This window comes from Procambarus clarkii, chromosome 34 (assembly GCF_040958095.1).
Source record: "Procambarus clarkii isolate CNS0578487 chromosome 34, FALCON_Pclarkii_2.0, whole genome shotgun sequence".
Lineage (NCBI taxonomy): Eukaryota > Metazoa > Arthropoda > Malacostraca > Decapoda > Cambaridae > Procambarus > Procambarus clarkii.
In genome coordinates, this window is record NC_091183.1 from 38,884,816 (window position 1) to 38,903,175 (window position 18,360).

General features: G+C 35.7%; 1 protein-coding gene across 6 annotated transcripts in view; it reads left to right on the forward strand.

Annotated features, from left to right (window-relative positions):
- The window catches only part of LOC123762079 (nuclear factor of activated T-cells 5), a 76,508-nt gene extending 58,328 nt beyond the window's left edge, over positions 1–18,180 (forward strand). For all 6 annotated transcript variants that reach the window (XM_045748362.2, XM_045748360.2, XM_069335886.1 and 3 more), the window contains 8 exons: positions 91–281; positions 927–1,105; positions 1,729–1,919; positions 3,974–4,112; positions 10,604–10,657; positions 11,190–11,297; positions 12,689–14,401; positions 15,834–18,180. In XM_045748362.2, coding sequence (XP_045604318.1) covers positions 91–281; positions 927–1,105; positions 1,729–1,919; positions 3,974–4,112; positions 10,604–10,657; positions 11,190–11,297; positions 12,689–14,401; positions 15,834–15,838 — 2,580 coding nt within the window. In that variant the 3' untranslated portion in view covers positions 15,839–18,180. The remainder of the gene's footprint in view (positions 1–90; positions 282–926; positions 1,106–1,728; positions 1,920–3,973; positions 4,113–10,603; positions 10,658–11,189; positions 11,298–12,688; positions 14,402–15,833) is intronic.
- The last annotated feature ends 180 nt before the right edge of the window (positions 18,181–18,360 follow it).

Sequence of the window (18,360 nt, forward strand, 5' to 3'; positions counted from 1 at the left end):
ACTGAGGGTGCAAACCTTTAATGTTCGTAAGATAATGTAAAGACTACCTTTGACTTAAAGTGGAATACTGATAAGGGATTTACTTTTCAGTTGATTGGATATAACAAAGCTACAGTACTACAAGTGTTTGTTGGCTCTGACTCCGGCAAAATGGGGCCACACATGTTCTACCAGGTCTGTCGTGTCAGTGGCAAAAACTCAACACCATGTAAAGAACGGAGACTTGATGGCACTGCCCTGATTGAAGCTTCTCTTGACCCTGAAACAAATATGACCATGAGGTATAAAATTTTTCTTTTATTTTAGCAAATTGTGACATATATTTTGATATTTATAGTTTCATCTATTATTCTGCATTTTTAATTTGTTACAATAATTCTGAAATTATCTCCAAGAGGGAATTTAATATGTTCAGATTGTGGTTGGTAGTAGAGTTGCAATGGCTATATTGGTTTGTAGCCTGGAGGCAGGTAACCAAGTAGCAATTAATCTGAACAAGTATTGCTTTGGAGAGGTATTTTAACACTTGTGTTCTGACATGATACCGCACTCCTCATTGTAAACATTTCAGGGCCTTTCTCAGCAGCACATACACTTTTTATAATCGTTTAATGTTTTCCAGCACATTTTTGGGGTTATACTATAAATTGGGTGTCAAAATATTTGTAAATGAATTTTATAGTATAGAATATAGTATTATTCATTTATAGTATAGAATATAAAAAAAGGTATGTTGAAAATGCATTTTGTATCATGGTGCTTAATATATGAATGTTTATGAGCAAGTAATTTGTGAAGCCCTTTATATGTATAGGTAGTAACATTGATATAAACAGAGGGAATCATGTGAATACTAAAGTATAAATAACTCTGGATTATGAATTTATAATATGATATGTAACCTAGTTTATTTCTCATATGAACAGTTGTGACTGTGTAGGCATTTTGAAAGAGCGCAATGTCGATGTGGAGCACCGGTTTAAGGCTGCAGTGTCACGAGGCCGCAAGAAGAGCACAAAGTGTCGGTTGGTGTTCCGCACTTTTGTCACTCTTAAAAATGGTGCTCAAGAGACCCTGCAGGTTGTCTCACAACCTATTGCCTGTAGTAAGTAATCAAGACTTCATTTTTAATCATGCTATGTTCTTAAATTACCGAATTGCGATCTTTTATCTTAAAACTTTACCTAAACATTAACGTTCATTTTATCATCTGATAGCCACATACTACACATGTGATCATCTTTTGAAGCCAGGGGTTGAAACTAGAAATGAAAAAGATTTGGGGAAGTGTCAAGAAATACATGAACTCTGTGTGGGTGGACAGTAAGTGGATTGCACTGTAGGAAGAAGAAATTTGATAAAGTATAAGGTTCAAATAGCTATAAGGTCATTCCCAAAGAGCTAGAGCACTCTCTAGACACTGCTAGGTAAGCATCACATCTGCCTGTGCGTATCTGTTACAGTGGTCTGTGTCTTCACACCAGCATAAATGCATTGAATTTTATATACTGTACTGTACTTATTACATTTAAGGGTATTTTTACCATCTGTACTCATGACACCATATCCTGAGGTATGCTAGCGAAGGGGTTTCTCTCATTTGGTTACAATAAAAACATATGTGTACTTAATTTTTAGGTATTATTATTTGTAAATACAAATTTAGTGTAATACTGTATATCAGGGTTTGAAATATTTTATATAAAATTTTATTTGTTTTGCCCAAAGCTCAGCCACCTGGGGTGCCAGAGATATGTCGCAAATCTTTGAACAAGTGTTCTGTAGCTGGAGGGACTGAAATGTTCATCTTTGGTAAAAACTTCCTGAAGGACACAGTGGTCATCTTCCAGCAAAGTGGCACAAAATCACAGCCAATATGGGAGGAGAAAGTCTCACCAGACAAGGAGACACTTCAGCCTGTAAGTTTCATGTACTATCTATCAAAGTTTTAATGCTTGTAAATCTAATGTAGTATAGTTAAATGTCTCATATAAACAACTTGTCTAGAGGTAAAGTGTTCATGACTGGGTTCCTCCACTATATTTTGTCCAGTCTTAAACTTGTTTAGCTTAACTAATATGCTGATTCGTCCACAATAGCGTTTACTGCTATGTGATCTCTACTTTTGAGCTATAATTGATTTTATTAAAATAAATGTAACCAATAAAAGTAATTTTAAGTAGTTACTGTATGTGATATTTTAAATTGAGTATTTGAAAATAATTTAAAGTAAATTGCTGATAATTTAGCTGAAATTATAATCATGTATCTTTTTACTGGCATTGAGTATGAATTAAAGAAATTTAAAGAAATAGAATATGAATATATATATATATATATATATATATATATATATATATATATATATATATATATATATATATATATATATATATATATATATATATATATATATATATATATATATATATATATATATATATATAATATATATATATATATATATATATATATATATATATATATATATATATATATATATATCTATCTATCTATCTATCTATCTATCTTTGAGTAAGTTGCCTTCTTTTTTTTAATAAGCTATAGCCATGAATCTACCCAGCTCATTGCTAATACACCAGATCCTGAGCAATTATGAGCCTCATCAAACAAGAGAAAGCCTTCCAAGGCACACCGCCAAAAAAACATTTTTAATAAAAACGAACATGCACTTTTATGATAAAAGGTATTCTAGGGAAGCACTGGTTAACTACACAGGAGAATCAGGCTCACACACAAGAGGACCTCAATCATCAGTGTCTTGGTATAGGAAAAACCCAATTGCATTGGAACTGCATCTGCAAGCCTTAAGTCAAAGCCCAAAGTGATAACTAAGATGCAAGAAGCATGTATTTGGTATGTGTTAACTCAACACAATTCAAGAAATGATTCTGATGAGTGAGGGCAGTCACAACCTAAATAAAAACAAAACTAGGCACTTTACAACCTCTAGTAAAATGGCTTACTATAGAGGTGCCACTATGGTAGAGCCTGACAGGGATTTCCATGAACTGCTTTGAGTATGAATGTAAATAAAGTACTAAACAAAGACCTAGGCCAGAGTGAGTCCCAATAAGGCATAGCCAAGGTGAGAGCCTAGTTCAAGAGAAGCCAGACCCCACTGATGGCTAAACCAGACAATTGTCAAGAAGATAACTCTAAAGGCTTTGGTTTCTTTAAGTCAGTGCCAGGGAAGATAACCACAAAACAAAGCTGAAGCAGATTGCATTAAACAAGGGCATGCAAATACACTGTACGAAGATGAGAACAACCACGCAACTTGACTGAATTAACCACCACAGCTTGAGGAGAGCGGGCTAACAAATACGGGTAGCTTACTTCTTCGACCCTGTAGTTGTGGTAATGCTGCCATCTATTGGCAGATGGAATAGTTATTTATTAGCAGGCTTGTAGTTTATACATTTTTAACTTACATTCTTTTTGTTATGTGTAATTTCTTAAAGGAGTGTTCAGTTTTGATCTCTGCTCTTTGGTGTGATAGTAATCATTTTGGTGATGGATTGAATTTTCCCTTGTCTTCCCTTTCCAGCTAGGTGGCAAGACCTTTTTGAAATTTACTTGTCACTGTGGGGCAGCTGTTCCACGGAGCCTGATGAGAATATGGTGCACTGAGTTGGCCCAGGTCTTGGCTCAGAGAAAGACTGCTCAGAAATGAGTGTTTAATAAACTCTACAATCTAATTTTTGTTTCTTATAACAGGTGGGAGAGAAAACACTCAACATAACCGAAATGTCCTCGTAACTGACAGCTCTTGGCCCTGATTCTGTCAGATATAATGTGTAGCTGTATAATAGTGACAATACCCTTTCTAATGCCATTAGAAATTATGATTTATTCTTGTGCAATACTCTAGAAGGCCTAAATGCAAAATTCCTTTGATGAATTTTTTGGAGTGAATTTAAAAGAACTTGATATTGTGTTTTTACTTCAGATTCACTTAATTGTGACAGTTCCCGAGTATTACGATCAGTCAATAACCGAGGAAGTGATGGTGGACGTGATGGTGTCATCCGGTGGCAAAACCTCCGAGTGCCACAGCCTGACATATGTACCACTGGTGATCAAGAGAGGTAAGTAGTGTGACAGCCATGGCGACTGTCATTGTGTCTTGCTTAAATTCATACGTGCTGGCCCATTCAAGGGAAGGGAGAGGATTGTCATCATGCTGATACATACCTTGAAAAGATTACCAGCAGATGTTTGAATATTTTGTGCAGCCATCTAATAAAGCTCTTCATTTGTGTATTGTCCCATGTAAACCTTTACCTGTCATTCCCCACCTTTTGTTTGGTATTCAGCCCAATAGCTTGTCATAAATTATTAAAAAATCCTTATTCTCCATATTGAAGAGCAACAACTTTGAAGATTATTTAATTATTTGCATTATTTTAAAAATATTGTAGAGTAAACAGTAAATGTCAAGTTACAGAAAAATGCCTTCTCTCTCCTTGATTACCTGCTTGATTTTAATTAAAGTGTAATTTAGCAAATTTAAAATCAATACAATGCCTCACATTTTTAAGAGGAAATTTAAGGTTGTAATTTACTTGATAATAGCATTTATGTGAGCAGCATCAGGCAGGTAGGCCAGCTTCATTAATCACCAGCACATGTTTAGTCTCTTCTGTTCTCCTCCAGAGCCTTACCATGGGACACTGTTAAGAGAATTTGGGTTGGGAGGACTCAGGGCACAATACTGCAACTTCATGTCAGTAGAGAAGGCAGCAGGTGTTTTTGGTCCTGTGGCGCCCAGTCTGTGCTCGCTTGGGCGTCATAGTCCAGATACACCCTTTTGTAAGGGCAGACTGCTAGTCCATAGTGCATCATTGTGCCAACTTACATGTGACAACCTTGATTCCAGTTCTACCGTCAGTTCCAAACATCCGCATTTTTATTTGTTTTTTTACCAGTTGCCATGACCTGGAACTTCATTAGATGACCCCTCCCCCTTTTATCATACAGTACTAAGACCTCTTACCTGAGTTCATTTGTTATTAATGTTTTAAAACTTCATAGCCAACCATTAACTGGCATCAAAGTTGTATAGTCTGCCCTTCTTAGGTTACTGAGAGTGCTACATTATTGGCCATGCTGCTGCTGCTGGAGAGTTAGTTGGGAGGCTCTGGAGGGCGAGTAGTTGGGGCGGGGGCGGGGCCACTAACATCCCCCTCTCATATCCTGGTGTGTATGCAGGCCACATCAGGCTGCATCCTCACCAGATGGGGCTAACACATGCAGTCACTTCTCGTATATTAAGCAGTACAGTACAGCATTTGGATATTCATTTAATTAGAAAGATTTGAAATAATTTAAAATATCTTTCGTACTTTGAATAAGCATGTGTTGCCTAAGATCTTGATCATGTGGGCTTTCTCAATCATTTTATGAGGGTGGTTGCCCTATTCTGTGGTTGGAGATCTGGGTTGTGCCATTATCAGGCTGGCCATCCCAGGTCTCCCTTGTACCATTCTCATGCCATTGCCATTGTGCATGTGCAAGATTTAGGAAGCCCGGGACGCTTAATGCCTCCCATCAATAAACCCCCAAAATGCGGTGCCTCTCTGTTAGTTACATAGGTGTCGCCGATCACTCTCTTGTCTGAGATTGGCGTGGTGTGGCAGCGCACTCGTGGCAGCATCGCAGCCGTGGTCCCGTAAGTGCCAGGGACCTACCCAGCAGGTGGTGTCGCTCGCTTGCTGCTCTATCATCCTCACCCCTCACCAACCATTTCTTGCTTCACCACACATCAGCCTGTCACTTTGTGGCATAACATTCATATGTAGTACTACACATGATATCATACTCAGCCAAGACTTAAGTATGCCTCATTTACATATACTGCTTCCAAAATTACTTCACATTGACATTCCCTTTTTTTTTTTATTCTTATGGTACTGTACCATACACTATATTTCTCCTGAATTTTATTTCTATATCATATGTAGGGTCAGTTGTCTTCACAATTCATAGTACTGTACTTCAACATAATTAATATTTAGACAGCATTTTATGTTTCCTTCAGTTATTACTTTTCATAACTCACGATAGTAAATATCAACTAAAGAAAATTAAATCAAATAGCCCCCCTCTCTCTTCAGCTGCCGTATGTATGTTTAGTCTTTTATGTTGAGTTAGTAAGCATTATGCTGCCTGTACCTTACATTTTCTGTTCATATATTTACTCTATAGATAGTCTGCTACATAATATTCCTTTTTAATTTTCCTTATGAATGTTATTTTATATTGTACTTTTTCAAACTTTTCAGTTCATTTTTTTTTTTTTTTTAGATGTAACTATAATTTTGTTAGTATTGTCATTACATCTTATTTTGCATTGATGGCATTCCCTCACATGTATGTTGGTCAGACATGTGTAGAATTTCTTGGCAGATACTTTTGTTGTTGTTTAAGGCTCTGCAACACTAGAATATCAATTGACCAGTTCTGGAGATGCTAAGAAATTCTGCACGTGCAATCCTGCGTTGTGTGCAGGAGATGAGTAGTTGGGGGCAAGTAAATGATGCTAAATGCTAAGAGCTTCTGTGAGGTGAAGGAAGTTTTAAAGTTCAACCTTTCAAGTACTGAGGAAGAGAAACTTTTAAAGTAATTGAATCCAGTGAAAGCTTTGTGCATTTTTCAGTCAATAATATAAAATGGAAACCTATATTTTTTATTTAAACTGTATTAGGATAAAACTTAAAATTATTATTTTTATTTTGTAATTATTTATTTAACTCTTTTGTGAGGTTGTAAATGCACTAATCTATATTATATAGCTTTTTATTATGTGGGGGAATTTAGTTAATTTTTAAAAGAAAATACCGAAAATGTGCAAGGTTTTACAGTACATATGAACAACTATATGGCATGAAGATTAATGAGCCCATCATAATACGAAATGATAAGTTTCCCATACTCCAGAAGCACCAATGCATTCTGTGGGCCTAACCACCATGACTGGCTGGCTCTTGCACGCACACACACACGCCCTCAATAATACATTCACTGCGCTGACAGCCATCAATTGTTGAGAAACTTTCAAGATTGGTGTCTTGTTGTTTATCCTTGTATGGTGGGAGGGAGGGGATTGTTGATATGTAGCGATAGACGGTCTCTGATACATCTTTCCCTCATATTCATTCATTCCTTCATTCATATTCTCTCTCTCTCTCTTTCTCTTTATCTCTCTCTCTCTCTTTCTCTTTCTCTTTATCTCTCTCTCTTTTTCTTTCTCTCTCTTTCTCTCTCTTTCTCTCTCTTTCTCTCTCTTTCTCTCTCTTTCTCTCTCTCTCTCTCTCTCTCTCTCTCTCTCTCTCTCTCTCTCTCTCTCTCTCTCTCTCTCTCTCTCTCTCTCTCTCTCTCTCTCTCTCTCTCTCTCTCTCTCTCTGTCTCTCTCTCTCTCTCATGTTTTTTTCTATATTGGTTTTAACACTTTTTGCTTCTTTGTATATCTTTTCTTCATTTCTTTCATGTTGCCATTTTGCAATATACCTTTCCATATTCTTGTTTTGTCTGCTATCTTTTGTCTACTTCCAGAAAAGAGAAAGCAATATGGGAAGGAGGAGGTTGTGAAACATAAGTGGGAGGAGACCTTTGTGAATATTACAGGTATATTAAATGGGAAGAGGGGGGTAGATGATGTATGTTCAAATGTTGAGATGAGGCAACAGAAGTAAGAATTGTGAATAGTCTTAGGGAGGGAGTATTATAGGATGAAGGGAGCTTTATTGGAGGGAGGGAGCTTTATTGGAGGGAGGGAACATTATTGGAGGGAGCGAGCATTATTGGAGGGAGGGGGGGACATTATAGAAGGGTGGAAGCATCATTGGACAGGAGCATTATAGGTGGAAAGAACTTAGAGAGCATTATAGAAAGAATGGAACATTATAGGAGAGATGGAGGTTGGGAGAATTATGGAAGTAAAAGAGCATTATAGGAGGATGGGAGCATTATAGAAAAAAGGGATCATTATAGAAAAAAGGGATCATTATAGAAAGAAGGGAGCATTATATGAGAGTGGGAACATTATTGGATGAGAGCAGTTGAGGTGATGTTACAAAGCAAGAAGCATGAAAGTGAACATAGCATAGTTATTAGACATGTCTTGGATGGTAATGAGGTGGTTGGTTTTTAAGACGAAGTTAATGAACAGTGATTTATAAGGCTACTGATAAAGTTAATGATCCAAAGTTAGGTGGCTACTGGTCAAGTTAATGAACAGTGGGTTTGGTGGCTATTACTGAAATAATTGAATGGATTTTTATCAAACTGGGACAAAATTATTGATGGTGATTTATTTAATGACAACATCTTAGATGGAGGTTTGATTTGAAGAGTATTTCAACCGGAGAGGTTTTGTTAGGTGTTGAGAGTTCACACCAGGCCGGGTACTGTACTATGTGAACACTACACACAAACTGTGCAGGATTGGTGCGGGTGATGCAGATTGAGTATGGTCAAATAATTTTGCGTCATATAAATAATATTTAAATGGCATATTTTAGAAATGTGTTTTAAAGAAAATGTCACACTATTAGAAATTAGTGGAATATTTTAGCTTAAGTTCATCGAAACCATTACATAATGTTGGCTTTTAGTGAAGAATACAAAAAACCTGTTGCATCAAAATTTAACTGAGCAAAAAAGTTCAACAAAATGTGTAGACCCTAGTAACTGAAGAAATTTAAATAAATTGTCAAAATTTTATCAAAGTAAGGGTTGGTTGAAGCTTTCCCCCTCCCTCCCACCCCTCCCCCTGTGCAAATATGGTTAAATGACATTGATGCAACAACATTGAAAATGCTAATTTGAGATTTAATTAAACATTACCCAAGCATGTCTTGTCCGCTGGCTTGAGATGCATTGTGAAAAGCAGTACATTAACAAATAGTTAATTTGTAATAGTATGTTTTTACTATAATTCAAAAGAAGATTTGAGATGACTTGTTACAGTGAAAGATAGTGTACAAACTTGGAAGAATAAATGGAGACAAAGATCACATACAAAAATTAGTGATGGTGAACACTGTAGATCTAAAGTATTTGAACAGTGAAAGTCTTGATACATTCATTTCCCCCATTGCTAATTAGGAATAAAATACTAAATTTAATCTATTAGATTCCATAACGTACCTCTGCATCTTCATTTATACTGGATTAAAGTGAATTGAGGAAAATGCCTATTTTATATTTTTGTCACACCTTGCATTCATTTGTTCATTCATGACACATATTGCATATGTTTATATGAGAATATCTTTGCCACAATGCTTTTTACAGTTATATCATTCATTAACTTGTTCATTTTTCATAAGTAATTGTTAACAACAAAATAGGAAATAGTAACTGCAGTCGAGGCCTGGTCAAGAACCGGGCCGCGGGGACGCTAAGCCCCGAAATTATCTCAAGGTAACCTTAAGGAGACTTTGTTTGTATTAAATTGTCCAACATTTATTATTATGTGGCTGTCAGCGTCAGTGGTCCTGTCACTTGGGCACCATTCATAGTCATCTCTCATATTCACTATTGTTTTCTTCAGCTTAGATAAGTTATAGCTTATCACTATATAAAGGGTTATTTTGTTTCCTGAAAGAAAGTATTATGTCTATTTTTAAGTCTTGCAATAAATATTCCTCTTTATTGGATTGGCTTCATATTTGATTTTATGAAGCATTTGCAAGATGTTTATTTTCTATTGCCTTTTGAGTGGCATGCACATCCAAGCATGTTAAGATGAATCTTTGACATAATTTTTTACAAAGCCATGATGAATAAGTGATTGTCTTGCAGCAGATTGTGAAGAGTTGATGCTTCTGGTGCAACATTTACCATCACTGCCAACATCGTTTTGTTAGTATATTGTGCTAGATGCAAATGTCAAGTGTGAAAGATTGTCTTTGAGGGAGCGAATGATTGATGAATGTTGATTGAAAGACTGAATGAATGTATGGATACTGGATAGGGATATTTTGTATTGATTTCTCTTAATGTTTTCAGAAGGCTGGAAGTGGAGCTCAACCATCATTTATTATCTTAACGCCATGCCCAAGCATTGGACATGATGGTATCCTCACTACAGAGATTTAATGTAATTGAAGCATTCCAGTCAATCTTATAAGCATATAGGAAGAGTATAGCAGGATCAAATTTTAAAATTGAAAATAGATTTTTGTATCAGTTACTTAGTAACTTGGTAGAAAATGAGGCACCATAGTGCACTAATACTGTTCTCTCTCGGACCAAGAGGTGTGGGTCGGCAACGTGGCCAGACAAAGCATTATTGCCTAACGTGGTTTCAGAGTTCATCATTCATATTGCATAAAGGCCCCCAAACTATATAAATTCCTCTTTGCACTGTTTAAGGTGGCTTAAATGATGTTAGCTTTATTTGAAAACTTAAAGTTATGAGAAATTATTGCATTAGATTTAATTAAATATTGACTTGATAATTAAGTAAATGTATATATGGTATGGCTTCACTGAGGTGCCTTTTGTGTCTGGTGGCTGGGTATGGTGATACCTTGCTTTGTGAGTTGACTAATAATACATGTTTCTTAAACAGAACTGCCAGTCACAAATAAACAAGATAAGCTCTTACCAAAAGGAGTTTCACCCTGTAAGTAATCTTTATTTTATTAATTATTATTTTTTAAATAAAACTTTAATTTTGTTTTCATAATATTCATATTAATTTTTCTACATACACACAAAAACCACACACGTGCACGTGCACATGAGGAGAGAGCTTATATTTGCAAAAGCTGGAAGATAGAAGAAAAAGAAGTGATATGATCACTACATACAAACTAGTAACAAGAATAAACCAAATTGACAAAGCAGAATTCTTGAAGCCTGCAACTTCAAGAACAAGAGTACTTAGGTTCAAACTAAGGAAACAAATCTGCCAAAATAACATCAGAAAGTTCACTTTTGCAAACAGAGTTGTAGATGGAACAAGTTAATTGAGAAGGTGGCAAAGGCTAAAATCATGAGTAGTTTCAAAGATAAGAGTACTGGAAAGATTGGACACCATAAGCAGAGCTATCATCCTGTAACTACATTTAGGTAATTACACACACATAATATACTATGAAATGTATAATTCATGCAGCTGTAGATAAATTAATATTTATGGTTTTCTATTGCAGGTGCCTTGCAATTGAATCGTCACTATGCAGAAACAGGGACACTACCCACACAACTGCCAGAGGCCACAGCTCCTGTACCCTCCAGTCATGCCACCAGTACTACTTCAGGTAACTACATGATTAAAGTATACAACTGGATGACCGAACATAATTTCTGGGATATTAAGAGGGGTGCAAAATATGGATGCAAATAGAATGTGTGTGTAGATTTAGAAAAGATCCAGGGGTAATTTTAATTTAATGGCACGATAAAGATATTTTTGTCAAAGAAAAATACAAACAATTACATACTCATTTAAAATATAACTGAAGACGGCATTGCTATACAGTACCCTGTAGTTCTTAAAAGCTCTCAACTTCTGCGTTTTGTATTTTGGATTTCCAGATTTCAGCAGCTCAACTTTATTTTTGGTTTAGAAGTCTGGTTGTTCATTTATGGAACCCATTACTAAGTATTGTTTCAAGTGTACCTACACAAATATACAAGTGATTGCAGCAGTGGCACCGAGAAGGGGGAACGCGCATCACAGTGTTGAATACTTTTTGTATATATTTGCATATGAACATACTGTATTATTAATACATGTAACTGCATTTATTTGATATCAAATGATATTATTTGCCCAGTTGTGTTACCTGTAGGGGCGTGTGTAGGCAATGTTGAGCTTACAATCCACAGTTTCTCTGTGCAGTAGGCAAAGCCATCATGAATGTAGGAGAAAGAAACGACAATGTACGTTTGAAATAAGCCACGAGCAATACCAGAAAATGCCATGTTTTATCAGCACAAGCACTCAAGCACTATTGAGCTGCTCTCCCACAAGATGGTGAGATTGGGTGGGGGAAGAGGTTGTTAATAATCACATGAATATACACGTACATTGTATCAACATGAATTTTGTACTAGAGTCTTGCCATACCCCAGAGTATTTTTTTCTATTTTTTTTTTTTGTCTAACCCATGGCTCCTTGTTCAATACAATATACAGACCCTGGCAAAGATGGTAGGATAATGTATATTTATATTGACATGGTGGAAACCACAAACGGAAGGTTTGACATATGTAAGAGACAGAATAGTTTGTGCTGCCAAATGCTTTGAAATTTTTTGAATAAAGAAATAGAGTATGTACTGTACTCAGTACTTGGGAAAAGTTCCTATTAGCATTAATTTGTAAACTGGCTGAACAATTTGGACAAAATATAAAAATTGTGTAGGCCTAAAGTAGAAATATGAAGTGATCTCATTAACACAGAGAGCTTGAAGAGAATGAGAATGAGGTTGGGATGTGTAACCACTTTGTGTGTAAAGCTGATAGCTACGAAGAACTATAGTGATGTGATCATAATGTACTTGTCTTTAGTTATATTCTAAATGAGTTGATGATTGTTTGTATTTTTTCTTTGACAAAGGTATCTGTATCATGCCATTTCATTTAAAATATAATGTAGAAAATAAATGATTTATGAAAGGAATTAATCAAATTGTATATATTGCAGTGCTGACATCTGCAACAATGGGAACATCATTACAAGGGTCACATCTTATGCTGAACAGTACACCCAACAAAAGAGCTTCCATTCGTGCGCCACGCTCTGCATTACGTCCCTCCAAGACATCATTACTTCCTGGCCGGGCTACTACAACGACGTCATCTTGGTCAAGGATGGCTGACACTTCATTATCATCAGTGTCAGATGTCTGTAATGGTGGTACAGAAAAAAAACAAGAGAAACAAGGAAAGGTTCAAGGCTTACAGGGCACAGTGAGTCTTGAGAGCTTGGTAGAAATGTTGAAAGTTGTTCAGAAATTCCCGTCTGGCTCTAATATACATACCTGTGTTCTGCAGCTGGTAGAAGAATTGGTAAAATCCATGAAAAAGAATATTTCTTCTCCATTTAAAACAGAAGTAGATGACCTGGTGATTAAAGAAGATGTGGTTAGTTCAACATTTTCAGAGAGAATGGCCAGTAATGTACAAGCCTCAGATATATCATCTGTCTCTTATCTGAATAAGACTCAGAAATTGGTGCCTCATTCTATTTCTCTGCAATCCCAATCTCAGCCCCAAGAGACATTTGCAAATGGCAATCACTCCAACAATGTGGTTTTACCTGCAGCTACAACTGTCAGCTTATTTCCATTTACATTGTTATCTGCAATGCCTTCCACGGTGTCGGCTGGAGCGAGAGTAGCACGTGTAGCCCCAGTGGCACCTGTGGCTCCCACTACAGTTGTTTCTTCCCCAGGACTGACCCGTACAGTCAATGTGTGTCTTGGTGAGGCTCCAAATATCTTGGAGGAACCACCCATGAAAAAACATTGTGGTGGTGTCCTACCCATGGACTACCAGTTACTCAGAAGTAATCAGTTTGGACAAGAACAAATTGCATGCAGCAGTGTTTCAGACACAATTGTGACACAAACCCCAGTCAGTACAACCTTTAACACAGTCACACCTATGTTGACAAAGGTTGTTAGTAACCAACATAGCTCTAATGATGCTCTCAGTCCTCCAACTGTTGTGGATACTCAAGCTTGTAGACTTGATCTCTCAACATCGAGAGTTATTAATTCACATCATATCACTGAAACTTCTGTTGATCCTCCTTTATACCAGCCAATCAGTCAGTCAATGATCCATAACATTGGGCCAACAACAACAGCAGTGCAACATGAGAGACAGTCCATAAATGCCAGCCAACCAGTTACTCAAACGATACAACAGACAACATGCTTGGCTTCAAGACATCAAACTAACCAGACTGTCAGCCAGTCACCAACTCACCGAGGTCAACTTGTAGATCACACCAACCAGCAGACCATGAGTGTACAGTCAAACCTTTCAAGAACTGACTCTGATCCATTGTTGTCTCAGTCTATGGGACTTTGTTCACTACAGGCAAATCATGTTACAGTGACCACTGCTTCCCCAAACCAAACCATTTTACCTTCCACATCCATGGTAACATCAGCCTTGACTCATTCTGACCCACTTTTGTCACAGTCTAGCCCAGTTGTTCCTATGCACATAGATGCAAGCTCATCAGCTTCGATTGTGAGGACTGAGCCAGGAAACAGGTCTAGAGATCCACTTATGACACCCAACCCTGCAACCAGCCAAGTTTCCATGCAAAATGAAGTGACTTCTGCCATCAACCTCTCTGAGACAGAGCTCTTGAATTACTTTGATCCAAATTGTTTTGATAATGGTAAGTATTTACTTGCAATCTAACTATACTGAAGATTAATTTTGAATAAAATGTCGCTTCATATCTGTTTTAATCTCATTTCTTTGCCAAGTGCTGTTTTGCTTTTTCACTGTGCTTTTCCTGCATTTCTTGCATGTTTTTGTATGTTTAAGTAACTTTTTTCCGCATCTCCATCGTGTGTGTGTGAAATTGCCGAAGTGTATTTATAGGTCGAGAGCTATGTTCATGGTGTCCTATCTTCCCAGTACTCTTTTTTTTTTTTCCTTTAACACTTTGAAACTATTGACAGTTTTGGCCTCCACCACCTTCTCAGTTAATTTGTTCCAACCAACTACAACTCTGTTTGCAAAGGTTGCAATTTTGATGTTTTTTTGGCAGCTTTGTTTCCTTAGTTTGAACCTGTGTCCTTTTGTTCTTGAAGATGCAGATATTTTTTAAATCTTCTTTATCAATTTTATCAATGTCTATTAATATTTGGAAAGTAGTGATCATATATATCACCTCATTTTCTTCTATCTTCTAGCTTTGGCCTATACATTTGTAATATTTTTAAATAATTTCAGTTAATGTTAATAATTCATTAATCCCTGCACCATTAACTTTTTGCATGAAATATGTGTGCAGTACAAGGGTTTTTGATGTACTTCTTAAGATATGTGCACCATACAACTACTGTATGTTCCAACGTTGGTCTCAAAATAATTTCTTTAATATTCCTTATAAGTACATAAAGACAACTTAGGTTGGAAAGCATAGCATATGCTCCTTGCACAATGTTCTTCATGTGATCCTCAGGTGGAAAAAGAAATGGAGATGGGAAGCTATGTCTCCTAGGCATGCCAAGTCATTAAAAGATTGCCAAGATTAAAAGTTCCCAGTATACTTAGTATTTTTAAAGGGTTTCATAAAATTGGCCTGCTCATACCTTGTTTGTAGTCTTGTTAACACTTTTATTTCCGACGATGCGTTTCATAGTTGTTGATACTCTGACAGTAAATGTGCCAGTGATGCCAAGACGTGTCATCTGATTGCTATTCTTGAACTTTTGTATATTCATGGCTGTCACGCATAATCCATTTTAAATTAAAAAAAAGGGCTGCATTGCGGGTGAAGTGATTGTAATAGTGTGTATGCCAGAGGGGGAAGGGGGCGGGGTGAGCCCTGGCACTGCAGGTTCCAGTCCTGGTCACCTCATAGAGTTCTTAAGTGGTTTATGACTTTGGTACCATTCAAGCTTTCTTTCACACATTATTGTATGTATACAATACATACATACATACATTGATATTGTCTAGGCAAAATAAAATTAGTGATATAAAATAAATGAGGAAGTTTTTACTATCTTCTTTGTTGACTACATATGTAAATGAAAATAATTAGAATAAGCCTAAAATACTAGTTTACATTTATTTTGTACACATATTTCCAACAGTGTGAAGGTGATTGTGCGGCAGCATGATGGTTATAGTACACTGTGTGAAGAAGAGCAGTTTGGTGGATGACATTGGGATTTGTGGACATTTGGCAGCCCAGCAAGTTTGACCGCACCTGCAGTTTCTCACACAACTTTATCCAGTTGCTGAGGAACAAAGTGTTGGAAATATCAATAATGGTATTAGTATTTGTACCATATTTGATGTGAAAGGCATACCTACTCTTCTTCTTAAGACAATAGTAAATGTTTACTCATTTATTTTTGATAGGCATCATTCAGAGGTTTAAGTTATTGTTCTTAATAGTTTTATGGAGTGAGGTTTTCATTAAGGAAAACCATTTCATTATTTTATATTTTTATTACTAAATAAGTATTGGTGTTTAGTGTTGTTGATTGTCCATTTATCTTTTCTTTTGTATTTGTGATAATTTATTGTATTTTAAAAGTAGTTTGGAAGTAAAAATAGAATTGACAAGAGAATTGTATCTTGGGCAAAGTGTTCAATGCATTGATTTAGGAAAGATTCATCCAGTACCACTCTGCATGAATTGTTGAAACCCATATGAAAATATAAATAGATAGCAACCATTTGTATCAGTAGTTTATAAATTATATTAGCACAAGCTGGAGTAAGATATATGTTGAGTATCACTACCATTAATACTGAAAAATACAAGGGTAGAATTTTTTGGTTTAGTCATATAAACAAGCATTGCCAGACTTTGCCTTGCATGTGGCAGCCAGCTCGTGACATGGCCCAGATGGAACACAGGAATGTCTTTCATAGAGGTTTTCTCTACAGGTATGAATTGAAGGGAGGAATTTGATAGTTTAGAACCCAATTGTAGTAGATGCAAGTGATTGTACATATTTAGAGAGAAGAGATATGCAAAGGCCAGTTGTTGACTTGTGTGTGCCACCTGCTACAAACAATGAATATGTTGCATTATTTGCATTCATATGGCTAATATTTCAAGAACATTTTAAGCTTTTATAAGTGATATTGCTCAAATAATGAACTCATTGGTTTTGCAGTTGCACATAAATGCCATTCAAGAACATCCACTCTTTCATCTAAAATATTATTATGGTTTACTAAGCATTTAATTTAAAGGTTAAAGCTTAAAATTACACGAGAGCATGCATTAAGCTGATGGAAGAGGTACAGAATAGGAGGCTTTGTTTCAGCCCCACTTATTAGCTGGATGTATGCTGGTAATGTGCATTGTCTGTAGTATACACTGGCATACAGCTCACCTTTGGCATATGTAATGAACTTAACAGGCCATAATTTAGCTGTACTTCATAAAATGTTTATTAGTCTTCATTTTCCTTGCATAACTTTATTTCCCTTTTCAATAACAACTTGAGGATGTATTCTTTATTAGGAACTGTTCTACGTGCAATAACCTTCCTCCTCAGTCCTCAGCCATAGCTCAGCCATAGTTCTATAAATTAACGGTTCATTTTTGCTTGCAGTGTAAAGTATTTTATGGTTTATATATACTTATATTCAGTTTATTTTAATATAGAATATTGTTATTCTGCTAGTGAATTAAATTTACATGAGGAAAAGTGTGTTTTACTGTTCTTATGAAGGTACAGTATCACTATTTCATGCACAAAAATGTATGGCATGTTTCTGGCTTACCAACATTATATATACATATATATACATACATATATATATATATATATATATATATATATATATATATATATATATATATATATATATATATATATATATATATATATATATATATACATATATATATACACACATACATTAAATATTTTTTGTTATCTTAAGTCTATTATACAGTAGTAATAAATTTTGCTCAAACAGTTCTAAAAAAAAATTTTATATTCATTTAAAACAAGTGCAAATGCTCATTGGTATTGATGTAAACAAATTCGTAATTTCTTTACTACACGTAAATATTTTGTCAGCTAATGCTGAAAATGCGACATATTTTGTATCAGAATATGTATTAAACATTGTTGTGATTGGTTGATCATATATATATGTCTATTGCTGTAATTATGGTTGGTATATATCTTAAGTTTAAATTTAACCCATGTCAATTTTCTATTCCTTAAATAAATAGGACTAGGAATCTTGTCCTTGTACAGATCAGGCAGAAATCTCATGTGTATGCTATAGAATGGAACTGATTTCATTGTACTGTTGTAGTTGTGAAAAATCTGTGGATATAGACAAGAATTGCTGGTAATTGTGGAAGTGAGTATTAATTTGGTTATTGTTCTGTGTGAACTCTAGCCAGACTAAGTGGTTGCAGGTGGTAGTGATTTTATAAGTTGTTTTGTGGTCTTCAGACATTCTTTATGGGCAGTACAAATGAATGTTTGTGCATTTTTTAAAGGAAGTATATGTTGCCAAAGATATTAAAAAGTATGTAGAAAATGGCTAAATAGCTAAGCAAAGGTGAATATCACTGGATGTATCAGACTTCCTGATTTTGTGGTGAATGCAAATTGTAATGTCATTATCAAAAGTGCA